Here is a 23,410-nt window from a genome sequence, read left to right on the forward strand (position 1 = left end):
CGCTTCTTCGCGTATCTAAAATGACTAAAATATCTTAATAACAAATTTTCCTTGTACTTTTTAGCTATTGTTTCGCTTGTTTTCAATATAAAGCAGTATGTATAGCATAAAACAATCCTGTTATGAATTGTGGAGGGTCAAGCTTTTGTATTGTTTGTGAACGCAGCCTTGCATACATAATAGCTACCTACATATGTAGCTTTACAACGAGGATGCGATTCATTTAGTACAATTCCTTGTAATTGTCTGAAGGATCGACCACGTATAAGGACTAAGGACGCAAAATTGAACAGATAGATTCCCTTGAGTTCGTTGACATCAACGAAATTGTCAATAACAAATTAAAATGAACCTGGCCCGTGCTCTGCGGATCTGCGCCGTCCGTTCATTGAAGGAACATGCGCAGAACACTGCATTGCTACAAAATCAACTTCACTCCGTAGCTTTCCTCGAATACATAAAGATAATTCACCATAATCATTTAGTAAAAGCAACGTAATGCTCCGAAGGATATCCTGAAAGTGCCACAGTTTATTAGTGAAAATCGTGATAATGTTCAGGTGATCTACGAAATGAGATAAGGATTTGAGAATAAACATTCTGGTTTTTCGTGAACGGAATTGTAAGTAAAAGTTATATTTTATTACATAATTTTGGGTATCGATCCTTTTGGTTAATTTTGAGTGCCACATAGGGGATTAATCAATTGTCAGGAACTAAATGGATTAAATAGAATTTTATTTGCTCATGTGTGTGTGTGGGAAGTGGAACGTACGTGACAGATGTTTAGGAAAATGCATAGTCATTCAAAAATAACTATATATTTTATTACTTTTAATGTTCATACTTAAAAATAAAAAGTGTCCATGATAGTGTGATATGAAACATTAAATATATTAAACGATTAAATTGCTTAAGCCAATAATTAATTTTAGATCGTTTTTTGTATCAAAGAAAACAATAAATTGCCGGTGTACTGTCAGCAGCAAAGTAGCATTACGAAAAAAGAACAATGCAAATAATTCAATGACGCCACGCGAAAGTAATTGTATTTTTTTCGCATAACTGTTAACTTTCGCTGCTGGCCTTACCTTTGAGCCTTTATGTACCTAAAGTGTAAACTTTAGTGACTTTAGGTATCAAATGCGTTGCGGACAACTACCAATACTCAAAATTAAAGTTAATCTCCAAAAAATATGTGTAATATAATTACTACTTGAATGAAAACGTCTAAAAAATGAATATTATTTTATTATAGTTTGTCAAAGGACTGTCTCATTTCAAACATAGACAGAGAATCATACTAATATCTTTATCGTACACTATTACTAGCACCCAAAAGAAAAGGATGACTATAGTTTCTTTTGTTCTTAGTTGCTGCCAATTTGGTTTTACCATGTTTTACCAACAATTTTTTTTATCAAGTCATTTATAGTTGGTCAAACCAAATTGGCAGTAAATATTAAGTAAACATGAACGCATTTAATACTTTTAATTGCGAACGTGTCCAATGTCAACGTCAACTGTCATACGATACGTTTTTGAGCGTTTTTGGCAGATTGTTTGTTGTTTTTGTTACACTGTTATTGTTATTTTAGTTTTAAAAAACCGTTTTCATCGAGTTTGCTTGCTTTATTTGGATTATTTTGAATATTTTAATATTGAAGGAATTATCCATGGAACCAAAATGTAAGGATGTTTCTTTTACTTTTCCCAAGTTATTTTTCGAGCGAGATTCAAAATCTTAATGTAATCTGCATTCTAACCACCTAAACTACCGCTACGAGCCCGTGATTTGCAATACCTATTATACTTATATATTATACTTTCTTTTGTGCAATAAAGATTAAATAAAATAAATAAAACCTTAACATCAACCAGCCTATTAACTAACAATTCATAAACATTAGTCAGCCTACCAATAGTCAGTCAATATCAGAAAATACTATATGATTGCACTATTCCTGGAGCCTGTGAATGCAAGAATGCAACAGTTATAACCGGTGACCTAAATCTGGGACATGAATAACTGAGTGGGATGCAGCACTTGGTACGCTAATATGTAGGTCAAAGGCTCCGGTATATTCAGGATTCAATAAACAAGGTGTCGAAGTATGTATAAATAACCTTGCTTAAAGAGTAAAAATGGGACCCTAATACTAGGACTCCGCTGTCTGTCTGTCCGTCTGTCACCAGGCTGTATCTCATGACAGTTGAAATTTTCACAGATGATGTATTTCTGTTGCTGCTATAACAACAAATACTAAAAACAGAATAAAATAAATATTTAAGTGGGACTCCCATACAACAAATGTGATTTTTTTTGCCATTTTTTGCGTAATGGCACGGAACTCTTCGTGCGCGAGTCCTACTCGCGCTTGACCGGTTTTTTTAGATTTACCATAATAAAAAAATTGTACTTGTTTAATTTAGAACCCATCAGCTGGCATACATCATTTTCATATGTAACATTCTAACAAATTTTAACTCTGTCAATTAATTATATTCGCATTCCCACTGGAATTTGCCTTGCCTTTGGTTATAACTTAAATATATGTACACTTGGGCCATTTAAATGAATAATCTCATCATCAGACATTACTTTCCTTTTTTGATCAAATTCCAAGCTTCAGGAGGTTCAGTTTGTATAAAATCTGTACTTAGTCTGGTTATTTTTTTATACTTTTTGCTTATAAGATATTGAATGTGTTGCTTGTTCTAAGCGAAGCAGTCGGCTAACAAAACTATATACCTATTAATTTTAAGAAAAAACTTCAGATGTCTATGAAATTATGAAGTTAAAAATAACACTTCCACATTCTCCGCTATCAAATTCGCTGCAGTTATCTTGCTCTAACTCTAGTCTGTTCTCATAAATAAATATCGTTTATTTCAGGATTTTAGCCCATAATACATGACGACACAATGGCATAATGAGATAATAATAAAAGCAAAATTAAAATACAATACAAAAAGAATGTCAACAATGATTAATTATAAAATACTACTTAACTAAGTATGTACAGTCAAGGGCATAAATATATATACATTCCCAGTTTCAAAAATATGTGTACACTTTTACACCTTACAGATACAGATACAGCTATTCATAACGCCAAGTTACATACTACTACTATACTATACTATAGTACTCAGACAATAAAGTCGTGTTCACATATTATTGAACCATTTGTCTGGATCGATATTTTTGCCTTCGACTGTACATACGTCATTTAGCCATCTCTCGTCTTTAACACTGGTGCATGCAATGACAACCAGTGTTAAATATAATGTCTGGATTATCTGGTGAAATGATTATATTTGATTCCGTTGTTTCAGACCATGGACAACGAGCAGCCGCATCAGGAGCTGGTGAAATGCGTGGTGGTCGGCGACACGGCCGTCGGCAAGACGCGTCTCATATGTGCCCGGGCGTGCAACAAGCACGTATCGCTGTCTCAGCTGATGACTACACATGTGCCTACAGTGTGGGCTATTGACCAGTACCGCATCTATAAAGACGTGAGTCCTTTAATAACTTTTTACTTGTTAAAAAATTAGGTGTAGTCAACTCTAGCGTTGTTTCACCGGCGCGCTCCGTCAACGATCGGTTTGTTGAAGGTCGCTGTATTGTATTGTGTAAGGTATTTAAAACTGATTTAAAACGGTTTGTATTATAACATTACTAGCTTTTCCCGCGACTTTGTCTGCGGGGAGTTAGTAATTTGGGTAGCTATTTTTTATCCAATCTGCTTGTTATCGATTCCCCATACAAACTTCCACCCCCCTTTTCACCCCCTTAAAGGATGGTTTCTGCGATATAACCTATGTCCTTCCCCGGGACTCAAACTATCTCTATACCAAATTTTAACTAAATTGGTTCAAACGTGAAGAGGTAACAGACAGACAGACACACTTTCGCATTTATAATATTAGTATGGATTTGGATTATGGGTAAAACAGATGCGGAGCGCGTGCATGGAAGTAGAGGAAACAAGAAAACATATTCTCCTAGACTGTAAACAGGTACAGTCGAAGGCAAAAATATCGATCCAGACAAATGGCTCAAAAATATGTGAACAAAACTTTATTGTCTAAGGTATAAGAGCGTACACATATTTTTGAAACTTTGGGAATGTATATATATTTATGCCCTTGACTTTACAGTCAGCAGCAGAAGTTGCTAAACGGGAAGCGGGCCAGGTGTTCAGAGTGATCTTGACGCGACTTTATTGTTAAGAGCCTCGCCCGCGTAGCACATTCTGATGCTGACTAGAAGTATACAGGAGCAGATACCTAGGAACTCCGTGCACACTTAAGGAGGCAGTTACCAACTTGAAGAGTGCTGGGGTCGTTAGAGTAGTTTTTCAAGCAAAATAGGCACAATGTCGATTTGCGGGAAATGCCCAGCATAACTTTTTTTTTTTACTAGCCTAATTTAGTGTCCCACTGCTGGGCAAAGGCCTCCCCTCGTTTCCTCCACTCGACCCTGTCGTTTGTAGTGTCCCGCCAATCCGGATAAAATGCGTCCAAGTCGTCCCGCCATCTCCTTTTCGGCCTGCCTGCACCCCGGCCAGCACCATCTATGGTGTTCCGTGGGTCCCACTCGGTAACCATTTTGGCCCACCTTTCAGGGTGCATGCGGCAGACATGCCCAGCCCAGTCCCACTTAAGCTTAGCGGTCTGGACACCTACATCTACAACTCGAGTTCTGGAGCGCAGTTCCCTGTTTCTGATTCTATCAGTTCTGCGAACACCTAGTATACTGCGCTCCATCGCTCGCTGGCAAACCTTGAGTTTGGACTTTAACGCCTCAGTTAATGACCATGTTTGAGCACCGTAGGTTAGGATAGGCAGGATACACATGTCGATGAGTTTGCGCTTGAGACACAGGGGAAGGTCGCCCTTCAGCATAACTAACTGTGCTAATTTTATTTGTTGTTTCAGGTGTTGGAAAGATCTTGGGAAGTAGTAGACGGTGTCAACGTGTCGCTCCGGCTGTGGGACACTTTCGGGGACCATGAGAAGGATAGAAGATTTGCTTACGGGAGGTATGGGATTATCGGTTTTATATCAGTCATACTCATTGTTTAACCATTTAGACCGCGAGCCAGGAACAGATTTCCATGACCAATCGTCCTCACTTATCTTTTATTTGTTTATGCGACCAGCTGACGGTCTTTCCACCGCGATACAACTACAACCTATTTTTTTATGAGGGCGTCAAAGACGGTTTTGCCTTGTAGCCCCGGGCCGCTAGTTCGACCGGCAAGGTTATGTATCTATCTATAGGTAGTATAGGTACCAGGTTCACCTGGCGAGCCACCCAAAAAGAAACCCGACGGGCCGCATGCGGCCCGCGGTCCGCAAGTTGAGTATGGCTGTTTTATATTGGTATTGCTTGTTTGACTTTGACAGCCAAAGATGGCGCTGTGCTTCTGTGGAAACTGGATTATCTAACGCTAACGCGCAGTCTTAGTACTTGTAGTTACAGCAAACTATAGACTCAATTCACGCCATTCAATGCCAGTGGGTTACGCAATATGTTTTGGTTTCAGGTCAGATGTAGTGCTACTATGCTTCTCAATAACCAATCCTATATCGTTGAGAAATTGCGGAGCGATGTGGTATCCAGAAATAAGGTAAACTTTATTTTCTACGCCTATTTGTGCTTAAGTGCTGTTTGAATTATATTGTATATAGTATGAGAAAAAAAACAACACGCAGTGTTCAAGAAATAAGGGTGAAGATTCCCTGTTCCCGGTTGCGTGGGCAAACTTAAGACTGTCCTATAAATAATTTCAGGCGATTCTGTCCCAACACACCGATTCTTCTAGTGGGGTGCAAGAATGACCTGCGATACATGTACAGAGATGAAACATATCTGAGCTACTGCAAGGACCGGAGCCCTTTCATCAGGTAAACTGCGACGCGAAGATAGATTTTTATTTTTTAGTATATGACATTTATTTCAATTAATAATTTATATGTAGTAGTGTAAGTACCTATAACCATAAATTAAAATATTTAATCAAATTTAGTAGGTAATTAAATTTGTTCCCTAAGTTGTATAAAGGATTTGCCACACTGCGTTCTGCGGGCAGCGGTCAGGTCAAACTTCAACTTCAAAAGTTGTTAATGCTGTTCATACATAATGCGGGTTTGATTTGACCTGACCACGGACCGCAGAACGCACCCAGTGTGGCAAATCCTTAAATGGTAGCATCATATCTCTCGCTATATTTGTTGACATGGTTCATGTTCAATACAATTTCGAGGAAAAAAAATGTTTATTTTAGTGTCAGGTGTTAAACAGTCCAATTTCTCACATTCAAATAAATTTTCTCCTTACAGAACCCCGCGAAAAAGCGACCTAGTAATGCCAGACCAAGGGCGCGCTCTAGCGGCCGAATACGGCATATATTACTACGAGACATCAGTGTTCACTTATTACGGCGTGAACGAGGTTTTCGAGAACGCGATCCGCGCGGCGCTCATAGCGCGCCGCCAGCAGAGGTTCTGGATGACTAATCTGAAGAGGGTGCAGCGGCCTTTGCTACAGGTAACTGAACCTTATTGTCATAGACACAAGGTGCACCATTAGTCAGTGTTGACGTACTACGTGAACGAGGTGTTCATACTGTTCATAGCGCGCCGCAAGCAGGGATTCTGGATGACTAATCTGAAGAGGGTGCAGTGGCCTTTGCTACAGGTAACTGAACCTCATTCTCACAGACATAAGGTGCGCCATTAGTCAGTGTTGACGTACTACGGGACGTGAACAAGGTACTCATAGCGCGCCGCCAGCAGAGGTTCTGGATGACTAAACTGAAGAGGGTGCAGCGGCCTTTGCTACAGGTAACTGAACCTTATTGTCATAGACACCAGGTTCACCATTAGTCAGTGTTGACGTACTACGTGACGTGAACGAGGTGCTCATAGCGCGCCGCCAGCAGAGGTTCTGGATGACTAATCTGAAGAGGGTGCAGCGGCCTTTGCTACAGGTAACTGAACCTTATTGTCATAGACACAAGGTTCACCATTAGTCAGTGTTGACGTACTACGTGACGTAAACGAGGTGCTCATAGCGCGCCGCCAGCAGAGGTTCTGGATGACTAATCTTTAGAGGGTGCAGTGGCCTTTGCTGTAGGTATTATTACTTATTAGACAATGTACACGCAGCTACAAAAGTGCATACTCTCTTTATGAATGGAATGTTTTTTAGCCAATGTAATAAAATGATGTTCATTGTTCCAGGCTCCGTTCAGACCTCCGAGACCCCTGGAACCGGATGTGGTTCCGGTGAACTCCAGCTATTTGGAAAACACGGCTACATTGTTGCGTCAACAGGTGGGCATCTAAATGTAACAAATGGCGCCCAACTATTAGATCTTGGTACTTGGTTTTTAGGGTTCCGTACCCAAAGGGTAAAAACGGGACCCTATTACTAAGAACCCTAAAAATATGTGTAACTTGTTCCAGTATTTCTCCGACATGGTAATAATATGCGGTGCGAAAGGGTTCCCCGTGCACCGATTCATGATGGCGGCGGCCTGCGAGGCGTTCCATAGGCTGCTGACCACCGACTGCGGACGCTCCGCTGAACTAGCTCGCTCCTCCAGCGAGAGCAGCATGGTGAGTGTATTTCCCTGTGTAATCCATAAAGGCCAGTGCACACCGGCTGGGTACACGCAGACGCCACGCAAACGGTGTGCCGCCTCTCATAACGATTCCTGCATTACAACGCGCGCTCGCCTCCATTTCAACTCACCCGCAAATCGCCAGTGTGATAACGCTCTTATTGATATTAGTCCCAGGCTCCACTTTTGGTAACCTAATCCTAAGAATAAGCGTAGCGACTGTTTTTTTATAAAAAACATTTTTTACGAAAAGAAAGATTAGTCCAGCCTCTATTAGTTTTTTCTGGATAATTTATCTCATCGAAGAGCAACTGATGATAAATATTGGTACGTGGGCGTTTTCTAAAATAAATATTGAAAACCTGATTCTCACAGATGCTGGTGATCTTGGGTTCTTTCAACTCAGAATCACGAGCATATTCAATTCTGATGATAAAAAAATGTCCCAAAAATTTCTATGAAAATTTTACGATCCACTACGTCACGCACATACAAGTGAAAAAATTGCTCACACTAAAACGTGACATAATGGAATGATCATTTTGGGACAGCTTTTTTTAATGGTGGGATGGAGAATGCTGTCGATTCTGAGTAGAATGAGCCCAAGAATGTCTAGATTCGAGAGGTCAAGTTTTCAATATTTATTTTAGAAAACGCCCACATAACTCCCAAAAAAGTTATTGAACTGGTGCATGCTGGGTTACAAACCCACATCCTCCGGTTTTAAGCCGTACTTCACTTCACTTGTACGTTATGTTTTTCGTTGCTAGGGTCTGTTAACACATTGATTAGTGTTTAGTCCGAGTTACACATTTGCCACTAAACGCAAACGTATGAACTCGCAGTAAACACTAATCAAAGTGTAAATAGGCCCTTAGTTCTGTCACAGGGCGGACACGCTATACATCAAAAATCACTTGCGCTTCTATGTGTGAACGGCACGTCTGTATACGCGGCATGCGTCATTGTGTGAGTAAGTTGCTTAAAAATAGAACTGAGCGGCCGGCAAACGGCCGTCAATTTGGTGTCGCGGGGCGAGGTAACTCGAGTCGGGGCGGGGCGGTGCGTGGCCGTTCTGTATGATAATACTATTACTTATTGTGTGGTTCTGTATTAATTCTTCACTTGTCTTGTTGTAGGTGAGCAGTATGGGCGAGGCGACGACGGGAGACTTCAATGAGGACACGGAATATCTGATTCGGCAAGACCAAGCGAAACAAATGAGGTACACATTCGTTCACTACATTCGTACTAAAGATATTCCCCCTGTTCTATACACGCACGGATTTGTCTGTCAGATCTGTCTGAAAGATTTGTCCGGCGGACACATCAGTCAATGTATAGAAATTGACACATTTGCCTGCCGGATGTCTGTCCGCTGTCCGTGCTCAAACCCAACGTATCGGACACGGAGCAGACAGATCCGAGAGTGGACTGCGCTTGTGTGCGCAGTAACGGATGTGTCCGCCGGATCCAAGGGCCTGACACTCTTTGATAGAGAAAGATAGTCTTAATGCGATTCCTATAAGGGGAAAGAGAAAATAGTGCCATGCTTTGTCCTTACACCAACCGGGTGGCATCATACCGAATGGCGATGGCGAAATACCGAAATTTATAAGAGTGAAAGAGAAAAAATCCTATGCTGCCCAAATTTTATATGAATATTCTTTCTCTTACCCCCGGTCGCTCGGTGGCGCGTCTATAACTACTTGTATATACTATGACCGGATCGCATTTCAGATAATCTAATGCCCACCATACATTTGCTTTACGTAGTAGCAGCGGTAAGCGCATTGTAATTTTTCCTACATTCGCTAATTAGCGGGTAGTATTTTGGGAAAGTGTAAATGCTGATGCTGATAATATAAAAAAAAACAAGCTAAGTGCGAGTCGGACTCGCGCACGAAGGGTTCCATACAATTACGCAAAAACGGTAAAAAAATCACGTTTGTTGTATGGGAGCCCCACTTAAATATTCATTTTATTCTGTTTTTAGTATTTGTTGTTATAGCGGCAACAGAAATACATCATCTGTAAAAATTTCAACTGTTTAGCTAGCTATCACGGTTCATGAGATACAGCCTGGTGACAGACAGACGGACAGAGGGGTAGTAATAGGGTCCCGCTTTTACCCTTTGGGTACGGAACCCTAAAAAACGTTGGCATTATTGTGATAACGTCATGCGCTGATGATGGGATCATGGAGAATATCTTCAAATATGTTGTTTTCAAGCAAAAGGTACCACATTGTCGCTTGCCATAAGGACGCTGGTTTTTCGTATAAAGATACGAGCAATTTTCGTCCTTATGGTCAGCGACAATGTGGTACCTTTTGATTGAAAACGTCACAAATATTTACGATTTGTTTACAGAGTGTGGGATCAAATAAAGCGGCGGTCGTCCTGTCAGATCCTGACCCTGAGCGACAGCTGCAAGAAACCCCCAGACCTGTATAGGGAGGTCAACCATCCCGCCATCAACTCTATTAGAGTGGTCAAGGTACTTAGTGTAACACAAACTATACAGAGTGATTCGTTTAAGTGGAGCAAGAAGAAAAAAATACTGTTTCCAACATTTATTATGCAACCTTTTCAACTTTGCATTTTTTTTTCGCAATCGCCTTTATTTTTGTCACCTGTCGCCATATAGGAGCGGCCGAGGTGCGTGTTCAGATATTTTTGAGCACCTTGGCCGCTCCGATATATCTGATGGCGACTGTTCCATATCTACTACTATATGTATTGTACGGAATATCGGGAACTCGCCAAAACAAAATATTCATGGTAAATACTCCGTTTTCAATGGTATGTATAAAGTTAGCTTGCACTAAATAACCTTACATTTACTTCCAGTGCGACAAAATCCAACACGCAACATCGTCAACACAGACTATAGTCACTATGAGCAAACTGATCTCACAGACAGTCATGCAAGAAATCATCAACTTCGTATACTCGGGCACGCTCGACGGTACGGCCTTCAAACAACAGGTACTAAAATATACCCTATTACTAAAGTTTTAAAGTTGGTTTCCCTTTGTCGCTTAAGCTTCGATTTCTATATATTTTTAAATAAACTGCTCCATTTGGGGTCATCCGTAAATTACGTCACACGAATTTTATGATTTTTACTCCTCTTTGTCACACCTGGTCACATTTGGCAAAGCCTTTCCCCTCTGTGTGTAGTGTGACGTCACATATTTGGCAATTTTGTTTTGAAAGAAATCAGGAATATTATTTAAATAAAAATATTTTTAATTAAAGAAATGTTAAGACACGAAAAAGATTAAGAATAAAAATTTCACGAATAAAATCGATATATTAAAAAACAAAAACTACTTATTTAACTGTACAGCGAATGTAAAAAAAAGATATATTCGGTTACAGATGAAGTTAGTGACGTCACAAAGCTTGTCACAACATGTCATTATCTTGACCCCTCCCTACCCCTAAACGTGTCATGTAATTAATGGATGGCCCCTTTTGACACGTGCTTAAGCTATTATTAAAATTTAACTAAAATTAATTATTAATATAATTATTATTAACACTTTTCTGCAGTCCGCTGCAATTGGATTATTACTGGTAAACATAATTATAATAAATCAACGCATAAATCATGATTTATTTAATTTTATAGTATAAAACATTCAAAAACCTAGTTATTCATATTTTTTATTATATTTATAAGTGTGTTGTGGCACTGGTTTGTTGTTGTGTTTTTATTTAGTTTTTTTTAATCATATTTTATTCGTCACAGCAATTTTGCTATTTCTTCAACGTTCAAAAACGTTACCATTTAATTTCACTACGTCAGCCGGGATAATTGCGTTCATGGGGTAAATGCGGTTTCTCCAACATTAAAAGAAATTGAATATGGTTGAGTAACCATTCAACTTCGCCGTGAACGCATTTAACCCAATTTCACTGTTAACTAAGTCATGTTTAGATTCAACTGCCTTTGCATTTTCAATCGATAGATGAAGATTTCATACATATTTTTAGTATTTTGCTAATGTAAAACACGTCTTCCCCACACCGCAGTAGGTACATAGTATAAACGCACAAAACGCACCGCGTGCGACTTGTATCTATGGTCGCCGCACGCACACTCGAACCAAAATCTCTACCTGCGCACTGAGAAATGCGGGTCGAGATTTTTTTTGAGTGTGCGTGCGGTGACCATAGATACAAGTCGCGCACACATACAAGTCGCGCGCGGTGCGTTGTATGAAGATAACATACTTTGCCCTGTTTATACTATGCTAGGTATGTTTCACCCCATTGCCTATCTTAGTGTACTATTTTACGATTCAATATACTAAAAGTACTGATTAGTCGGGGTGAAGCTTTCGGGTGGGGGAACCCTTCTCTTTTTTAGTTTTTCGTAAATAACTAGTTATCGGTGGCTTATAGCAAAAAAATGTTCAATAAGTAATCTAAATCTATGTACAAAAAAGATTTTGCACACTTTTTAGGATCGGTTTTTCATTTCATTTATTTCTTGCTTAGTGTGTGTACAAAGTCATGCATAAATCATTACATGTCTCAATACAACCCTGTAATAGTACATAGCTCTTAAATGTATTGCATACACAGGGTGTTGCAATACATTTAAGAGCTAGGAGCTTAGAACTAAAACCTATACATAATAACATTTAATATACAAATGTAATAAGGTTGGCATTAGAAAATACATTTTAAATTAATTTAAAAATATTATAAAATATAATTTAAATATTTCTTAGGTAATTGTTAGGCATTAAAATATAATTTCAATTGATTTATAATTATTTAATATAAGAATATAATGCTATTAAGAGAGGTGACAATCTGACAACATCTATGACCATTTTCAATATCTTGGCTCATCATTTTGTAGATATTCCGCGACGGTATAGTAAGTTTTTTCCACAAGAAATTGTTTTAAATTTTTTAAAATACGTATAAATAGTTCAGTTTTTATGTGGTTTGGTTATTTGTTAAAAATCCTTATTGACGTGGGATAAGGTCCATTTTTATGTATCGCTAAACTAGATGATATTTGTATTAAATTACTTTTGGAACGAGATTCAAAACGACGAGGTACATCTCCGATTTTAGTGAACATTTCTGGGTGTTTTTTTTACAAATTTACATGGGTAGGTTTTCTGCACACTGCAAGGTAGGATCAATATTTAATGTGATATAGAGGGAAGATGGACCAAAAAAATCTTTCTCTAAGAATGCCTGTAACTCCCTTTTATAAAGCTTAGATTAGAACTGCGTGTACAAAATTGTTATATTGTACAGGAAATACGCCAAGCGGCAGAGTTGCTCGGCTTCCATGAACTCACGAAGCTCACGCAATTCATATTGGACCAGCATCTGCTGTTCGACAAGGTGTTCATGCAGAAGTTTCACATGGTAAGTCTGTACAACACCATTGACATCTTAACAAGTTCGCGGACGTCTAGTGACGTCATGTGTCATGTCATAGGCTAAAGGAACCAAAAAACTACGCAAATGCTATAGCATTCGTGTCCGCAAATGTGTTAACACGTTCGCGGAAGTCTAGTGACGTCATGTGTCATAGGCCAATGGAAATAAAAATTTACGCAAATGCTATAGCATTCGTGTCCGCAAATGTGTTAAGATGACTGACACAAATGGTTGACCAGAAGTGCAGCAGCAAATTTGTCATCTTTATGGCGACATATGACGTAATTAGTAATTCTTATGCACTTTTGAACATTTTCATGGCGCGATGTTTTATTTTTGAGTCACTGTTTAATACATTGTACAAACGATAAAACAAAGAAAAGAGAAAAATGGCTGTGACATACGGACAGGCAGACGAACATGACGAAACTAAGGGTTTCGTTTTAGCCATTTTCTTGACGAAAACATACATTTGCGACGAGAAAACACCTTGCATCTTCGCGCCTTTAATAAATTTGGTGTATACCTACCATACATCGTCTAAATCGTCTTGTATGATGTGATCGTTTCTCAAAAAAGGTGTTTAAAAGTTCCCCATTTTCAATATTTATTGTAAAGTTTAACGTTTCAGTATAAGTGTTAACGTAAGTAATGGCAAGTACGAAAAATGTACGGAAGTTTTTACAAAAAAAAACTTATTAAGATCAAAAAGCTCGCATTTCTGAGTATTCACAACAAGTGTGCTTTTTCTAAAGCAGGTAATACTCATAATGTTTTTTTTTTCAGCCAATACCACAACGGCTGCGAGAAATGTACGTTGAGCGCAACCTGTTCACGGACATTACCTTCGACCTGGACGACGGTATTCATCTGGCTCACAGAGCTATCCTCATGGCTCGGTGCGATCCCATGAAAGCCATGTTTCAGGGACACTTCAGAGAAAGCACTAGCAGAGTGGTAAGTAGTACCGCATTTCACGTAAAACTTGGCATGCTAGAGGTTATAATAGCTAAGTAAACTTTTTTCTTTCTAACAAACACAAATATCGATGCGACTGACAAAGACAAATAAATTCTAACTGCTTCTTGGACGACGGTATTCTTGTGGCTCACAGAGTTATTCTCATGGCGCAGTGTGACCCTGTGAAGGCCATGTTTTAGGGGCACTTTAGGGAAAACACTAGCAGAGTGGTATGTTCTAATCTCATATCCAGACATTCCAATATAAATGTGCCATTATCAATCAAAAGGGTACTTATTGTCGGTTGTCAATAAGGCGCTATTGCCATATAGCTTCAATTTGAAATCAACCTTATCGATAACCGACAATGTGGTACCTTTTGGTTGAACCCGTCACATATTAACATCAGTTGGAAAAACAATTTGTAATTTAGACATCTCATTTAGTAAGTTTTCATCACACTGATATTTGACTCAGGTTAAGTGGGAGTACAGCCCTTTTTTCCCTCGTTTGAACGTCATTATCCTGGCGCATTTCGTCATTCATGTGGTACAATAAATAATTGTTATGGTGTTTTTATGACACGTTAAGTCATTTTTATGGCACGATGCATTTTAATTTGTAATCATTTAATGGTGCGTTGTTCCTCCTAATTCCCTAGGCTCCTAAGCCATACAAATGAAAAATCCAAAATTTGCCACTGAAATTTGAACCTATGGTGTAGGAAATAGAGTTGATTTTGTTGGAAAATTGAACGAAACAAAGCATAAGCGACTAAATTTGATCGAACTGAAGAAGTACTATAGGTAGGACCTTGGGCCTTAGAAGGTTAATACTAACACAAGCTTCAAGCGTTCTTTAGAACTCGTAAGTTTTTTTTTCAACTGTACAAAATATAAACAATTCAAACTTCTTTCTTTTCAGATCTCATTCCCCGGCGTGAAAATGTACGCGTTCCACATCCTACTCTGCTACATCTACTGCGACAACATTCCCGTTGTGGAACCGACTCGTTGTGTGGAACTGCTTGAACTGGCTAACCGGTTGTGCATGAACCGCCTGGTTAACTTGGTGGAGGCACGAGTTATTGATCGACTGCGGCATCAAGACAGGTAGGTACATTCTTTCAGATCTCATTCCCCGGCGTGAAAATGTACGCGTTCCACATCCTACTCTGCTACATCTACTGTGACAACATTCCCGTTGTGGAACTGACTCGTTGTGTGGAACTGCTTGAACTGGGTAACCAGTTGTGCATGAACCGCCTGGTTAACTTGGTGGAGGCACGAGTTATTGATCGACTGCGGCATCAAGACAGGTAGGTACATTCTTTCAGATCTCATTCCCCGGCGTGAAAATGTACGCGTTCCACATCCTACTCTGCTACATCTACTGCGACAACATTCCCGTTGTGGAACTGACTCGTTGTGTGGAACTGCTTGAACTGGGTAACCAGTTGTGCATGAACCGCCTGGTTAACTTGGTGGAGGCACGAGTTATTGATCGACTGCGGCATCAAGACAGGTAGGTACATTCTTTCAGATCTCATTCCCCGGCGTGAAAATGTACGCGTTCCACATCCTACTCTGCTACATCTACTGCGACAACATTCCCGTTGTGGAACTGACTCGTTGTGTGGAACTGCTTGAACTGGGTAACCAGTTGTGCATGAACCGCCTGGTTAACTTGGTGGAGGCACGAGTTATTGATCGACTGCGGCATCAAGACAGGTAGGTACATTCTTTCAGATCTCATTCCCCGGCGTGAAAATGTACGCGTTCCACATCCTACTCTGCTACATCTACTGCGACAACATTCCCGTTGTGGAACTGACTCGTTGTGTGGAACTGCTTGAACTGGGTAACCAGTTGTGCATGAACCGCCTGGTTAACTTGGTGGAGGCACGAGTTATTGATCGACTGCGGCATCAAGACAGGTAGGTACATTCTTTCAGATCTCATTCCCCGGCGTGAAAATGTACGCGTTCCACATCCTACTCTGCTACATCTACCGCGACAACATTCTCGTTGTGGAACCGACTCGTTGTGTGGAACTGCTTGAACTGGCTGACTGGTTGTGCATGAACCGCCTGGTTAACTTGGTGGAGGCATGAGTTATTGATTGACTGCGGCATCAAGATAGGTGATTAAAGTCAAATCAAATATCAGTATGATCAGTCTTTTTAGGGTTCCGTAGCCAAATGGTAAAAAACGGAACCCTTATAGATTCGTCATGTCTGTCTGTCTGTCTGTCCGTCCGTATGTCACAGCCCCTTTTTTTCGAAACTATAAGAGCTATACTGTTGAAACTTGGTAAGTAGATGTATTCTGTGAACCGCATTAAGATTTTCACACAAAATTAAAAAAAAACAATAAATTTTGGGGGTTCCCCATACTTAGAACTGAAACTCAAAAAAATTTTTTTATCAAACCCATACGTGTGATGGCTTTGATAAAAAAATTATGGATAGATTGATGGAGAGATATATATGGAGAGATAGAAAATCTATGGATAGATCTTCAAAAATGATATTGAGGTTTCTAATATATTTTTTTTCTAAACTGAATAGTTTGCGCGAGAGACACTTCCAAAGTGGTAAAATGTGAGTCCCCCCCCCCCCCCCCTGTAACTTTTAAAATAAGAGAATGATAAAACAAAAAAAAATATATGATGTACATTACCATGCAAACTTCCACCGAAAATTGATTTGAACGAGATCTAGTAAGTAGTTTTTTTTAATACGTCATAAATCGTAAACCGCAATTTACCTTACTTACGTTTCACATAAAAAATACATTGTTTAAATTACGGAACCCTCGGTGCGCGAGTCCGACTCGCACTTGTTTTCTTCTTGTCTGTTACCTTCCGTGATTCTTCTCACCTGATGGTCTCATCGGAAGATCAGTGCTTTTACATTATAAAAAAACAATACCTTTTAGGTACCCAAGCTGTTTGGAAAATACTATAAGTCATGCTATTTCATTGAATGTACTAATTGATGGCACTTGTTGTTTGGCGAACTGAATCATACATCATTTTATAGGCTGCGCTGAGTAATTCATGTTTTCTTGTTTACAGATTATGCGGAGAAGACGATCAAATTGTTGAAATAGTACTTTCATTGTTGGAGCCTGTAAAGGTACACATTAGTTAATTTAACCTTCTATGTCCCGAGTTACTTTTAAAAGGACAAAATCAAATCGAATTTTGAACTATAACGGAATTAAAGAAGGTACAAATTAAAAAGTGCAAGAATAATGTCTTAGGTTACATTTTCTTTACGTTGACATTAATTCAATTCTTAATTATTGACAAATCTAATGAAAGATTAGAAAATTGCCTTGAATAAAAATAGCACCTTATATTTAAAAGGCAAGCTTGAAGTCAAATATTTAAGTAGTGTCAACTGGGTCACTTTTTTATGTTATAAATTGGTCCGATTAAACGCCAATCACTGTTTTGAGCAGGGGTAAAAATACTTTATGGGAATAAGAGGCAAAAATTTAATCAAATATTTTGTGTCTCCTGGGTCACTTTTGAACAGTATGACATTTCAGCTTTTAACCATATCCTTTAATATGGTTAAAAGCTGAAATATCGCTTTTACAACAACAAACATCTTAGATTCCAACATCCTAAATTGAATTGAATTTAATGTTTGTCTCCTAGCTTATGGGATAAATTAAGTTATTGGAACATAAAAAAAAATGTTGAGACCTCAATTAACATGATTCAAATTTTAATTTTGTCTCCAATCTTCAATCTGCCTTAAACCAAAATCGGGACTAGAATATCCTCATATCATCCATATATATTTCTCTCCTGTGTCCGAGAGTGGGATACACTGTTGATAAATATAACTTTCTGTCCAGTTGCACAACGCACACAACCTAGCAGACTGGTGCATATGGCGTCTGTGCGGTGCGTACGACCGCGTATGCCGCGCGCGTGCGTTACGTCACATTGGTGCTGCCTCTAGGGACTACCTGTCTGAGAACCGCTGGCCGCCGGTGTGGTGAGTCCCTTACAATTCCATACAATAGAAAATAAGAAGAAAAAAATGTTGCCAAGACGAAACCATAAGGCTCATCGCAAATCTCTCTGTCAAAAAGTTATCAGATCTTAAATTATTTAAAAACCGGGTCACTCACGTATTATTAAGTCGAAACGGCGCGCCCTCGACCAGTGAAGATGTGTCGTGTTCCGTGAAGACGGTCCTCGTAAATTGGACCGAAACATGTCGAGCTATTCGACTTAATAATACGTAAGTGACCCGGTTTTAAAACAATTTAATATGTTTGAGTCACACGGGAGTTTTATAGTTATCAGATCTCTTGTAGAGCCAAGCTTCCAAAAGCTAAATTGTCTTAGATTTTATACATCTTACTCAATCAATGTATCTTTGCTGTAATTAATAACTTTATATAAGTTATAAACTGTAATAGATATCATACACTAAAGAAAAAGTGACCAAGTCGGGACCGAGGCGGGAATCGAACCCGCGTCTTCAGCTTACGCGGCTAACGTCCTGACCACTAGACCACCCGGCCACGGCGGTACCCGTCCCAAATTCTCTGGTGTGTGTTATCTTTGAAAGGCTAGACCAGTACGTGCTTGCACTCCTATAGCAATCCCTTACTGGATTACGGTATAGCGAGAGAGATGGTGCTGCCATCTCTCAAACTAGAGAACATATCAAATTATTTTATGAAATTATTTATATAAGTTATTAGGGGTCATCCATTAATTACATCACACGTTTAGGGGGGGAGGGGGTCACGAAAATGTGACATGTTGTGACAAGGGGGAGGGGGAATCACAAACTTTGTGACGTCACTTTAACTTATTTAAATTATTTTATTCGCTTCGCTGTACAGTTAAATAACAAGTTTTTGGAACGATAATCGTTTTTAATCATTTAATTTTCTTTCCTAATCTTATGTGGGTCATAAAATTACTAATATTTCTTTTGTCAAAAATATTTGGATGATAAAATATTAATAATACTTAATTCGATTTGCCGATTTAATTGAAAAAATGTGACGTCACACCAGTGGGGGGGAGTTGTTTGCCAAATGTGATCAAGTGTGACAAGGGGGGGGGGGGGGGGGTAAAAAACCTCGAAATTCATGTGACATAATTAATGGATGAACCTTTATTTGTATAATCCGTGTTTCAGGTATGTGAAAGAGTACGACTTCTACCAGAAGTGTGTGACGGAGCAATCTAAGGAGCAGAAAGAGATTCGGCCCGCTACTTCTGTGCAAGCGAGCCAGCAGACAGGCTGTCTCTGTTTCACCAGTGAGTTCTATTAAAAGTCAACAAACACACACACAACAAATGGTTAACCTTTTGGACGCCAATAACCGATATATACGCACCGTAAGTTCAACGCCAAAGACAGATTAATCGGTCATAGACCACAGAGCAATATAGACCTACATGCATATGCATAAAGTTAAATTTCAGTTTTGACACTTCGGTGACGTGGCGTCTGGATAACAGTTTTTGTGTTTGACACGGCGTCGAAAAGGTTAATGAACTTTAATCTCTTATTTGTTACCGTTCGAATGTCTCCTGGGTCACTTTTGAAAAATATGACTAGAGTGTGCAGTCCATGTTGGATAAAACAAGTATTATTTAAGAGTGATAAGAGTAGATCGATAATATTCCGATATTGGTCTCCTGGGTCACTTTTCAAAACTATAACTTAAGTGAGCAATCAACCATTTAAAAGTATGGTTTGAGTAATGATTGTAGATTAACTAGATTGTTATCATGCAAATATTGTCTCCTGCGTCACCATTGTAAAGTAAAACTTTCAGTCTATGAAGTGTAATAAATTATTATACAAGTTGTCATCATTATTAGCTTTTTATCATCCTCTGCTGACCCTAAAGCTCTCTTCGAGTACGCCACTTGTCCCGGTTCTGAGCTAATCTATTCCAGAAGTGACTCGCAATCTTCTGAATGTCGTCCGCCCAACAAGCCATCGGACGCCAGGTCATATATAAATTATGTAACCCTAAGAGATTTGTATGCAGCAGATTTGTTTGTATTGTTGTATTTTCTCGCAGGTAAGACTCGGCGTGAGAGCGACAGCGTGACGCCGGAATCGAGCGCGCTGTGCCGCCGCGAGACGCCGCACCAGCCGCTCTGACCCATGCCGTGCTGGAGGTATGTACTTTATTTTTATTTATTTTGTAGTTTCGCAGTGCGTTAGTAGTCACACTGTAAGTAATGCTGTGAAACTAATTTGCATAATACAATTGTCCACAGGTCTCTCCGCTACGCTGTGTTACTACCAGTGTCAATGTGTTTTATGACAACTATACTGACTATACTCATACTTTTCCACCTTTACAACTAATATAACACGCGGTAGACATAGTTTACCTAGACTACGCACTCGACTAGGACACAGACTGCTATAATTATGTCACCATCTAGGTGTAAACTGCACTAAGAATCATTAAAGTTTTCGACATTGGAAAGGCAAACCAAAAATTAGCTACAGAATGTAAGTATAGGTAGACAAAACGAACATTGGGCTAATTCGATTTTTCTTGTAGTTTTTCTGTCTCGTAAGCCAGGGGACTTCTTTGACAAGATTCTCTCAAAAACTCCTATCATACATGCTACATAATTGAAATGCGTGGAACTAGTGCGGTGCGGGAATGCGGTAGGTAGGCGTGACCCTGGGGACACAACTGTGGCAGAAACTACAATAAAATTGAATCGGCCCAAGTAGCAAAATAATTTTTAGATCTTTCTAGATGTTTGTTTATTTGATTTGTCTTTCCACTGCCGATTTAAACGCACATAAAAAGTAAAAAATAACAAAATGAGCTAATTTAACCTATTAAGAAAATTGTAAACTCCTTTAATTTAATCCTTTTTTACAAAAAAATAGATCTTTTTGATATAACAATGTTCATGTCCTTAGGGTCACGAGACGATCACACACGACTTAACAACAAAGATTTACATAAAACTAAAACGATGTAATTTGGTAGGTCATAATTTTTGCCGTTAACCTTTCGTATGATCCTGTCAAAAATTTGCCATTTATATAGTAATCATGATAAATTCATGTTTAAGTTGAATTATATCTGCTACTAAGCATACCAAAGGTTAATCAACAAAACAACATGAAGTTAAATACATACAATACATGCAATCTCCAATTTGTATATTCCAACGAAGTCCTGGCGCAGAGTTTATAAATTAAAAAAATATATGTATTTTTGCTTTTATTTTGTGAATGATTGTTTTTCTGACTCGTGGCACAGAAGACAACACAGACGTTTTATTCAAATGTGATCCAGGAGACATTGCTTTCTCTTTCTTGTTGAAATAGGTAACTTACTTAATATTTTGATAATATTTCTAAATTGACAGAAACTTTCGTTTTCTTGTTAATTTTTAAAAGGCAAAAAATATACTGGTCGAGATCTTTTTTGGCAAAAATCTATAACATATTGAACTGTACAGGTCGCGCGCGTATCAGTAGAGACCGTGTACGGTGCTCTGGTGGAAGATCCTCAAACACGTATTGAAACATGTCGTGCATTTATACTTAATAATACTTGAGTAACCCGTTTAAAATAATTTTACATAACTTGATTCAAAAGTAATCGTCTCGTTATTATTCACAACATAATCGCGTAAAATAAGTTTTAAAATTCCGAACGTCAGACGTAAATTTAAGACTTATTTTACGCGATAGTCCCGCCGTTATGAATAATAATGAGTAAAAATCGTGAAAGTTTAAATGAGTGATCGTCTCGTGATTTTCGCAATCATACACTTACCTATTTGAAATCCGATTTATCATTATCACGTAATGCTTAGCGTAAGTATCGTCATTAATCGAAGAAAAGTGATCATTTGTGTGATTTTTAATCTTTAGGCTAGTTTTTGCCTGCCTTCAAAGTTAGCGATCACGTATTGTAAATATTGGAGCGTAAATGTAAAAGAAGGCACCACTGCCGATATTGAAAAAAGTTATTAAAAAATTTCGTTGACTCGAGAGGACTTTACAAATGTGCAAGTTGCGTAAGTTTCCAAAAAGTTTAAGAAGTTCTCGGAGATTTACATGAAACAAAGGAAACTTTCATTTTGGAAATTGATAATTTCGATACTATTGGCTATGTGCGAAGTTGATGGTGGGGGAAATACAAGCGACGCCAGCGCACGATGTGGTGAAAATTGAAATTTTCGTGGGACATCTTCATACTATTTCTTCTTCTTCTTCTCAGCATGTTTACGTCCACTGCTGGACATATGCCTCTTTCATGTCTTTCCAAAGTGTTCTGTACGCCGCGCTTCTATGCCAGGTCGGCCCTGCTGTCTTTTTGATGTCGTCAGACCATCTGGCTCGCGGTTTTCCTTTGCGTCGTCTGCCCAGTCGAACTATTAGTAGCAATAGTACTATTTGGCAGGAGCCAACTGTCAATTTGTCAAATAAACAATATTTTCCACACCTAAGCACACGGAGCAAATACAAAAATGTGAGATGTTTCCGATTTTTTTTATAAGTTTTAGAATTCCGAATTATAAATTTTGCAATTTTGGAAACTTTCCGACGGCACATCAGTAAATAACTTGGTAGCTTAGTTGGGAGAGCGACTTGTTTTGACAAGGTATGTTCTAACACACTTTTAAAACTGTCCAACGGTGGACCTTATTTTTTCGCATAATATATCATCCAAAATAAACCCTGTAAAACAGTGTGAAGGTAGGTTTTTGCTTGGTGCTTTTTTTCGTAGATGTTATATTAAATTAAGGTTTTTGACGTTTGCGGATCGAACGTGATAAGAAATGTATGGTTATAGGACCTATCTTAATTTAAATTTCTAAGGAACCGATACTTGGTACCTTTACGCAGTTATTTTGAACAAACAGCAATTAAGCTCTGTGCTGTGAGGCAAGTAGTTACCTACTAGTCATGTAGCTCGCAAACATAGTTACCTACTAGTCATGTAGCTCGCAAACATAAAATCGAATTGTAAATTACACAAATCGGGTTGTGCGTTCCTCGCCTAAAAGACTAAAACCGCTGTTCTTTCACAGAATACGCGTTTTTGCAAAAATAATGTTTAAAGGTATCTATAACTCGTGTTCCTTTATACAGGGTGTCTCATTTATAATGGCAAGGGTTGGAAGCCGGAGATATACTTCAATATGTTTTTAGGGTTCCGTACCCAAAGCTTCCCAAAGGGTAAAAATAACGTCCGTCCGTCGGTCTGTCACCAGGCTGTATCTCATGAACCGTGATAGCTAGACAGTTGCAATTTTCACAGATGATGTATTTCTGTTGCCGCTTTAACAAAAAATACTAAAAAGTACGGAACCCTTGGTGGGCTAGTCCGACTCGCACTTGGCCGA

At 38.9% G+C, this 23,410-nt stretch overlaps 1 protein-coding gene and 1 long non-coding RNA gene across 3 annotated transcripts; both read left to right on the forward strand.

Moving 5' to 3' along the window:
* Nucleotides 1-237: 237 nt before the first annotated feature.
* LOC134750486 (rho-related BTB domain-containing protein 1) lies at nt 238-20,978 on the forward strand. 2 transcript variants are annotated; one of them, XM_063685663.1, is made up of 20 exons: nt 238-622; nt 3,340-3,522; nt 4,948-5,051; nt 5,559-5,642; nt 5,806-5,919; nt 6,355-6,562; nt 7,258-7,350; nt 7,483-7,635; nt 8,780-8,865; nt 10,013-10,139; nt 10,493-10,630; nt 11,201-11,224; nt 12,932-13,045; nt 13,847-14,017; nt 14,945-15,132; nt 17,099-17,159; nt 17,893-18,035; nt 19,200-19,321; nt 20,098-20,197; nt 20,300-20,978. In XM_063685663.1, the coding sequence occupies exons 2-19, from the start codon at nt 3,343-3,345 to the stop codon at nt 20,178-20,180; spliced, it is 2,193 nt and encodes a 730-aa protein (XP_063541733.1). In that variant the 5' UTR covers nt 238-622; nt 3,340-3,342; the 3' UTR covers nt 20,181-20,197; nt 20,300-20,978. The 2 variants fall into 2 exon arrangements, with proteins under 2 accessions (XP_063541733.1, XP_063541734.1); XM_063685664.1 differs by lacking the exon at nt 11,201-11,224 and having other exon boundaries at nt 239-622.
* Nucleotides 16,203-16,770, forward strand: LOC134750587 (uncharacterized). Its single transcript, XR_010128564.1, has 2 exons — nt 16,203-16,459; nt 16,517-16,770. It is a non-coding gene; the product is annotated as an uncharacterized LOC134750587 (long non-coding RNA).
* Nucleotides 20,979-23,410: the final 2,432 nt, after the last annotated feature.

This window comes from Cydia strobilella, chromosome 20, assembly GCF_947568885.1.
Source record: "Cydia strobilella chromosome 20, ilCydStro3.1, whole genome shotgun sequence".
NCBI lineage: Eukaryota > Metazoa > Arthropoda > Insecta > Lepidoptera > Tortricidae > Cydia > Cydia strobilella.

Bases quoted from the DNA above. Each gene is read 5' to 3' on its own strand.
- LOC134750486 (XM_063685663.1), top strand. From the start codon at position 3,343: ATGGACAACGAGCAGCCGCATCAGGAGCTGGTGAAATGCGTGGTGGTC. The intron at 3,523-4,947 runs GTGAGTCCTTTA...TTGTTGTTTCAG, and splicing joins AGTACCGCATCTATAAAGAC to GTGTTGGAAAGATCTTGGGA. The intron at 5,920-6,354 runs GTAAACTGCGAC...TTCTCCTTACAG, and splicing joins GACCGGAGCCCTTTCATCAG to AACCCCGCGAAAAAGCGACC.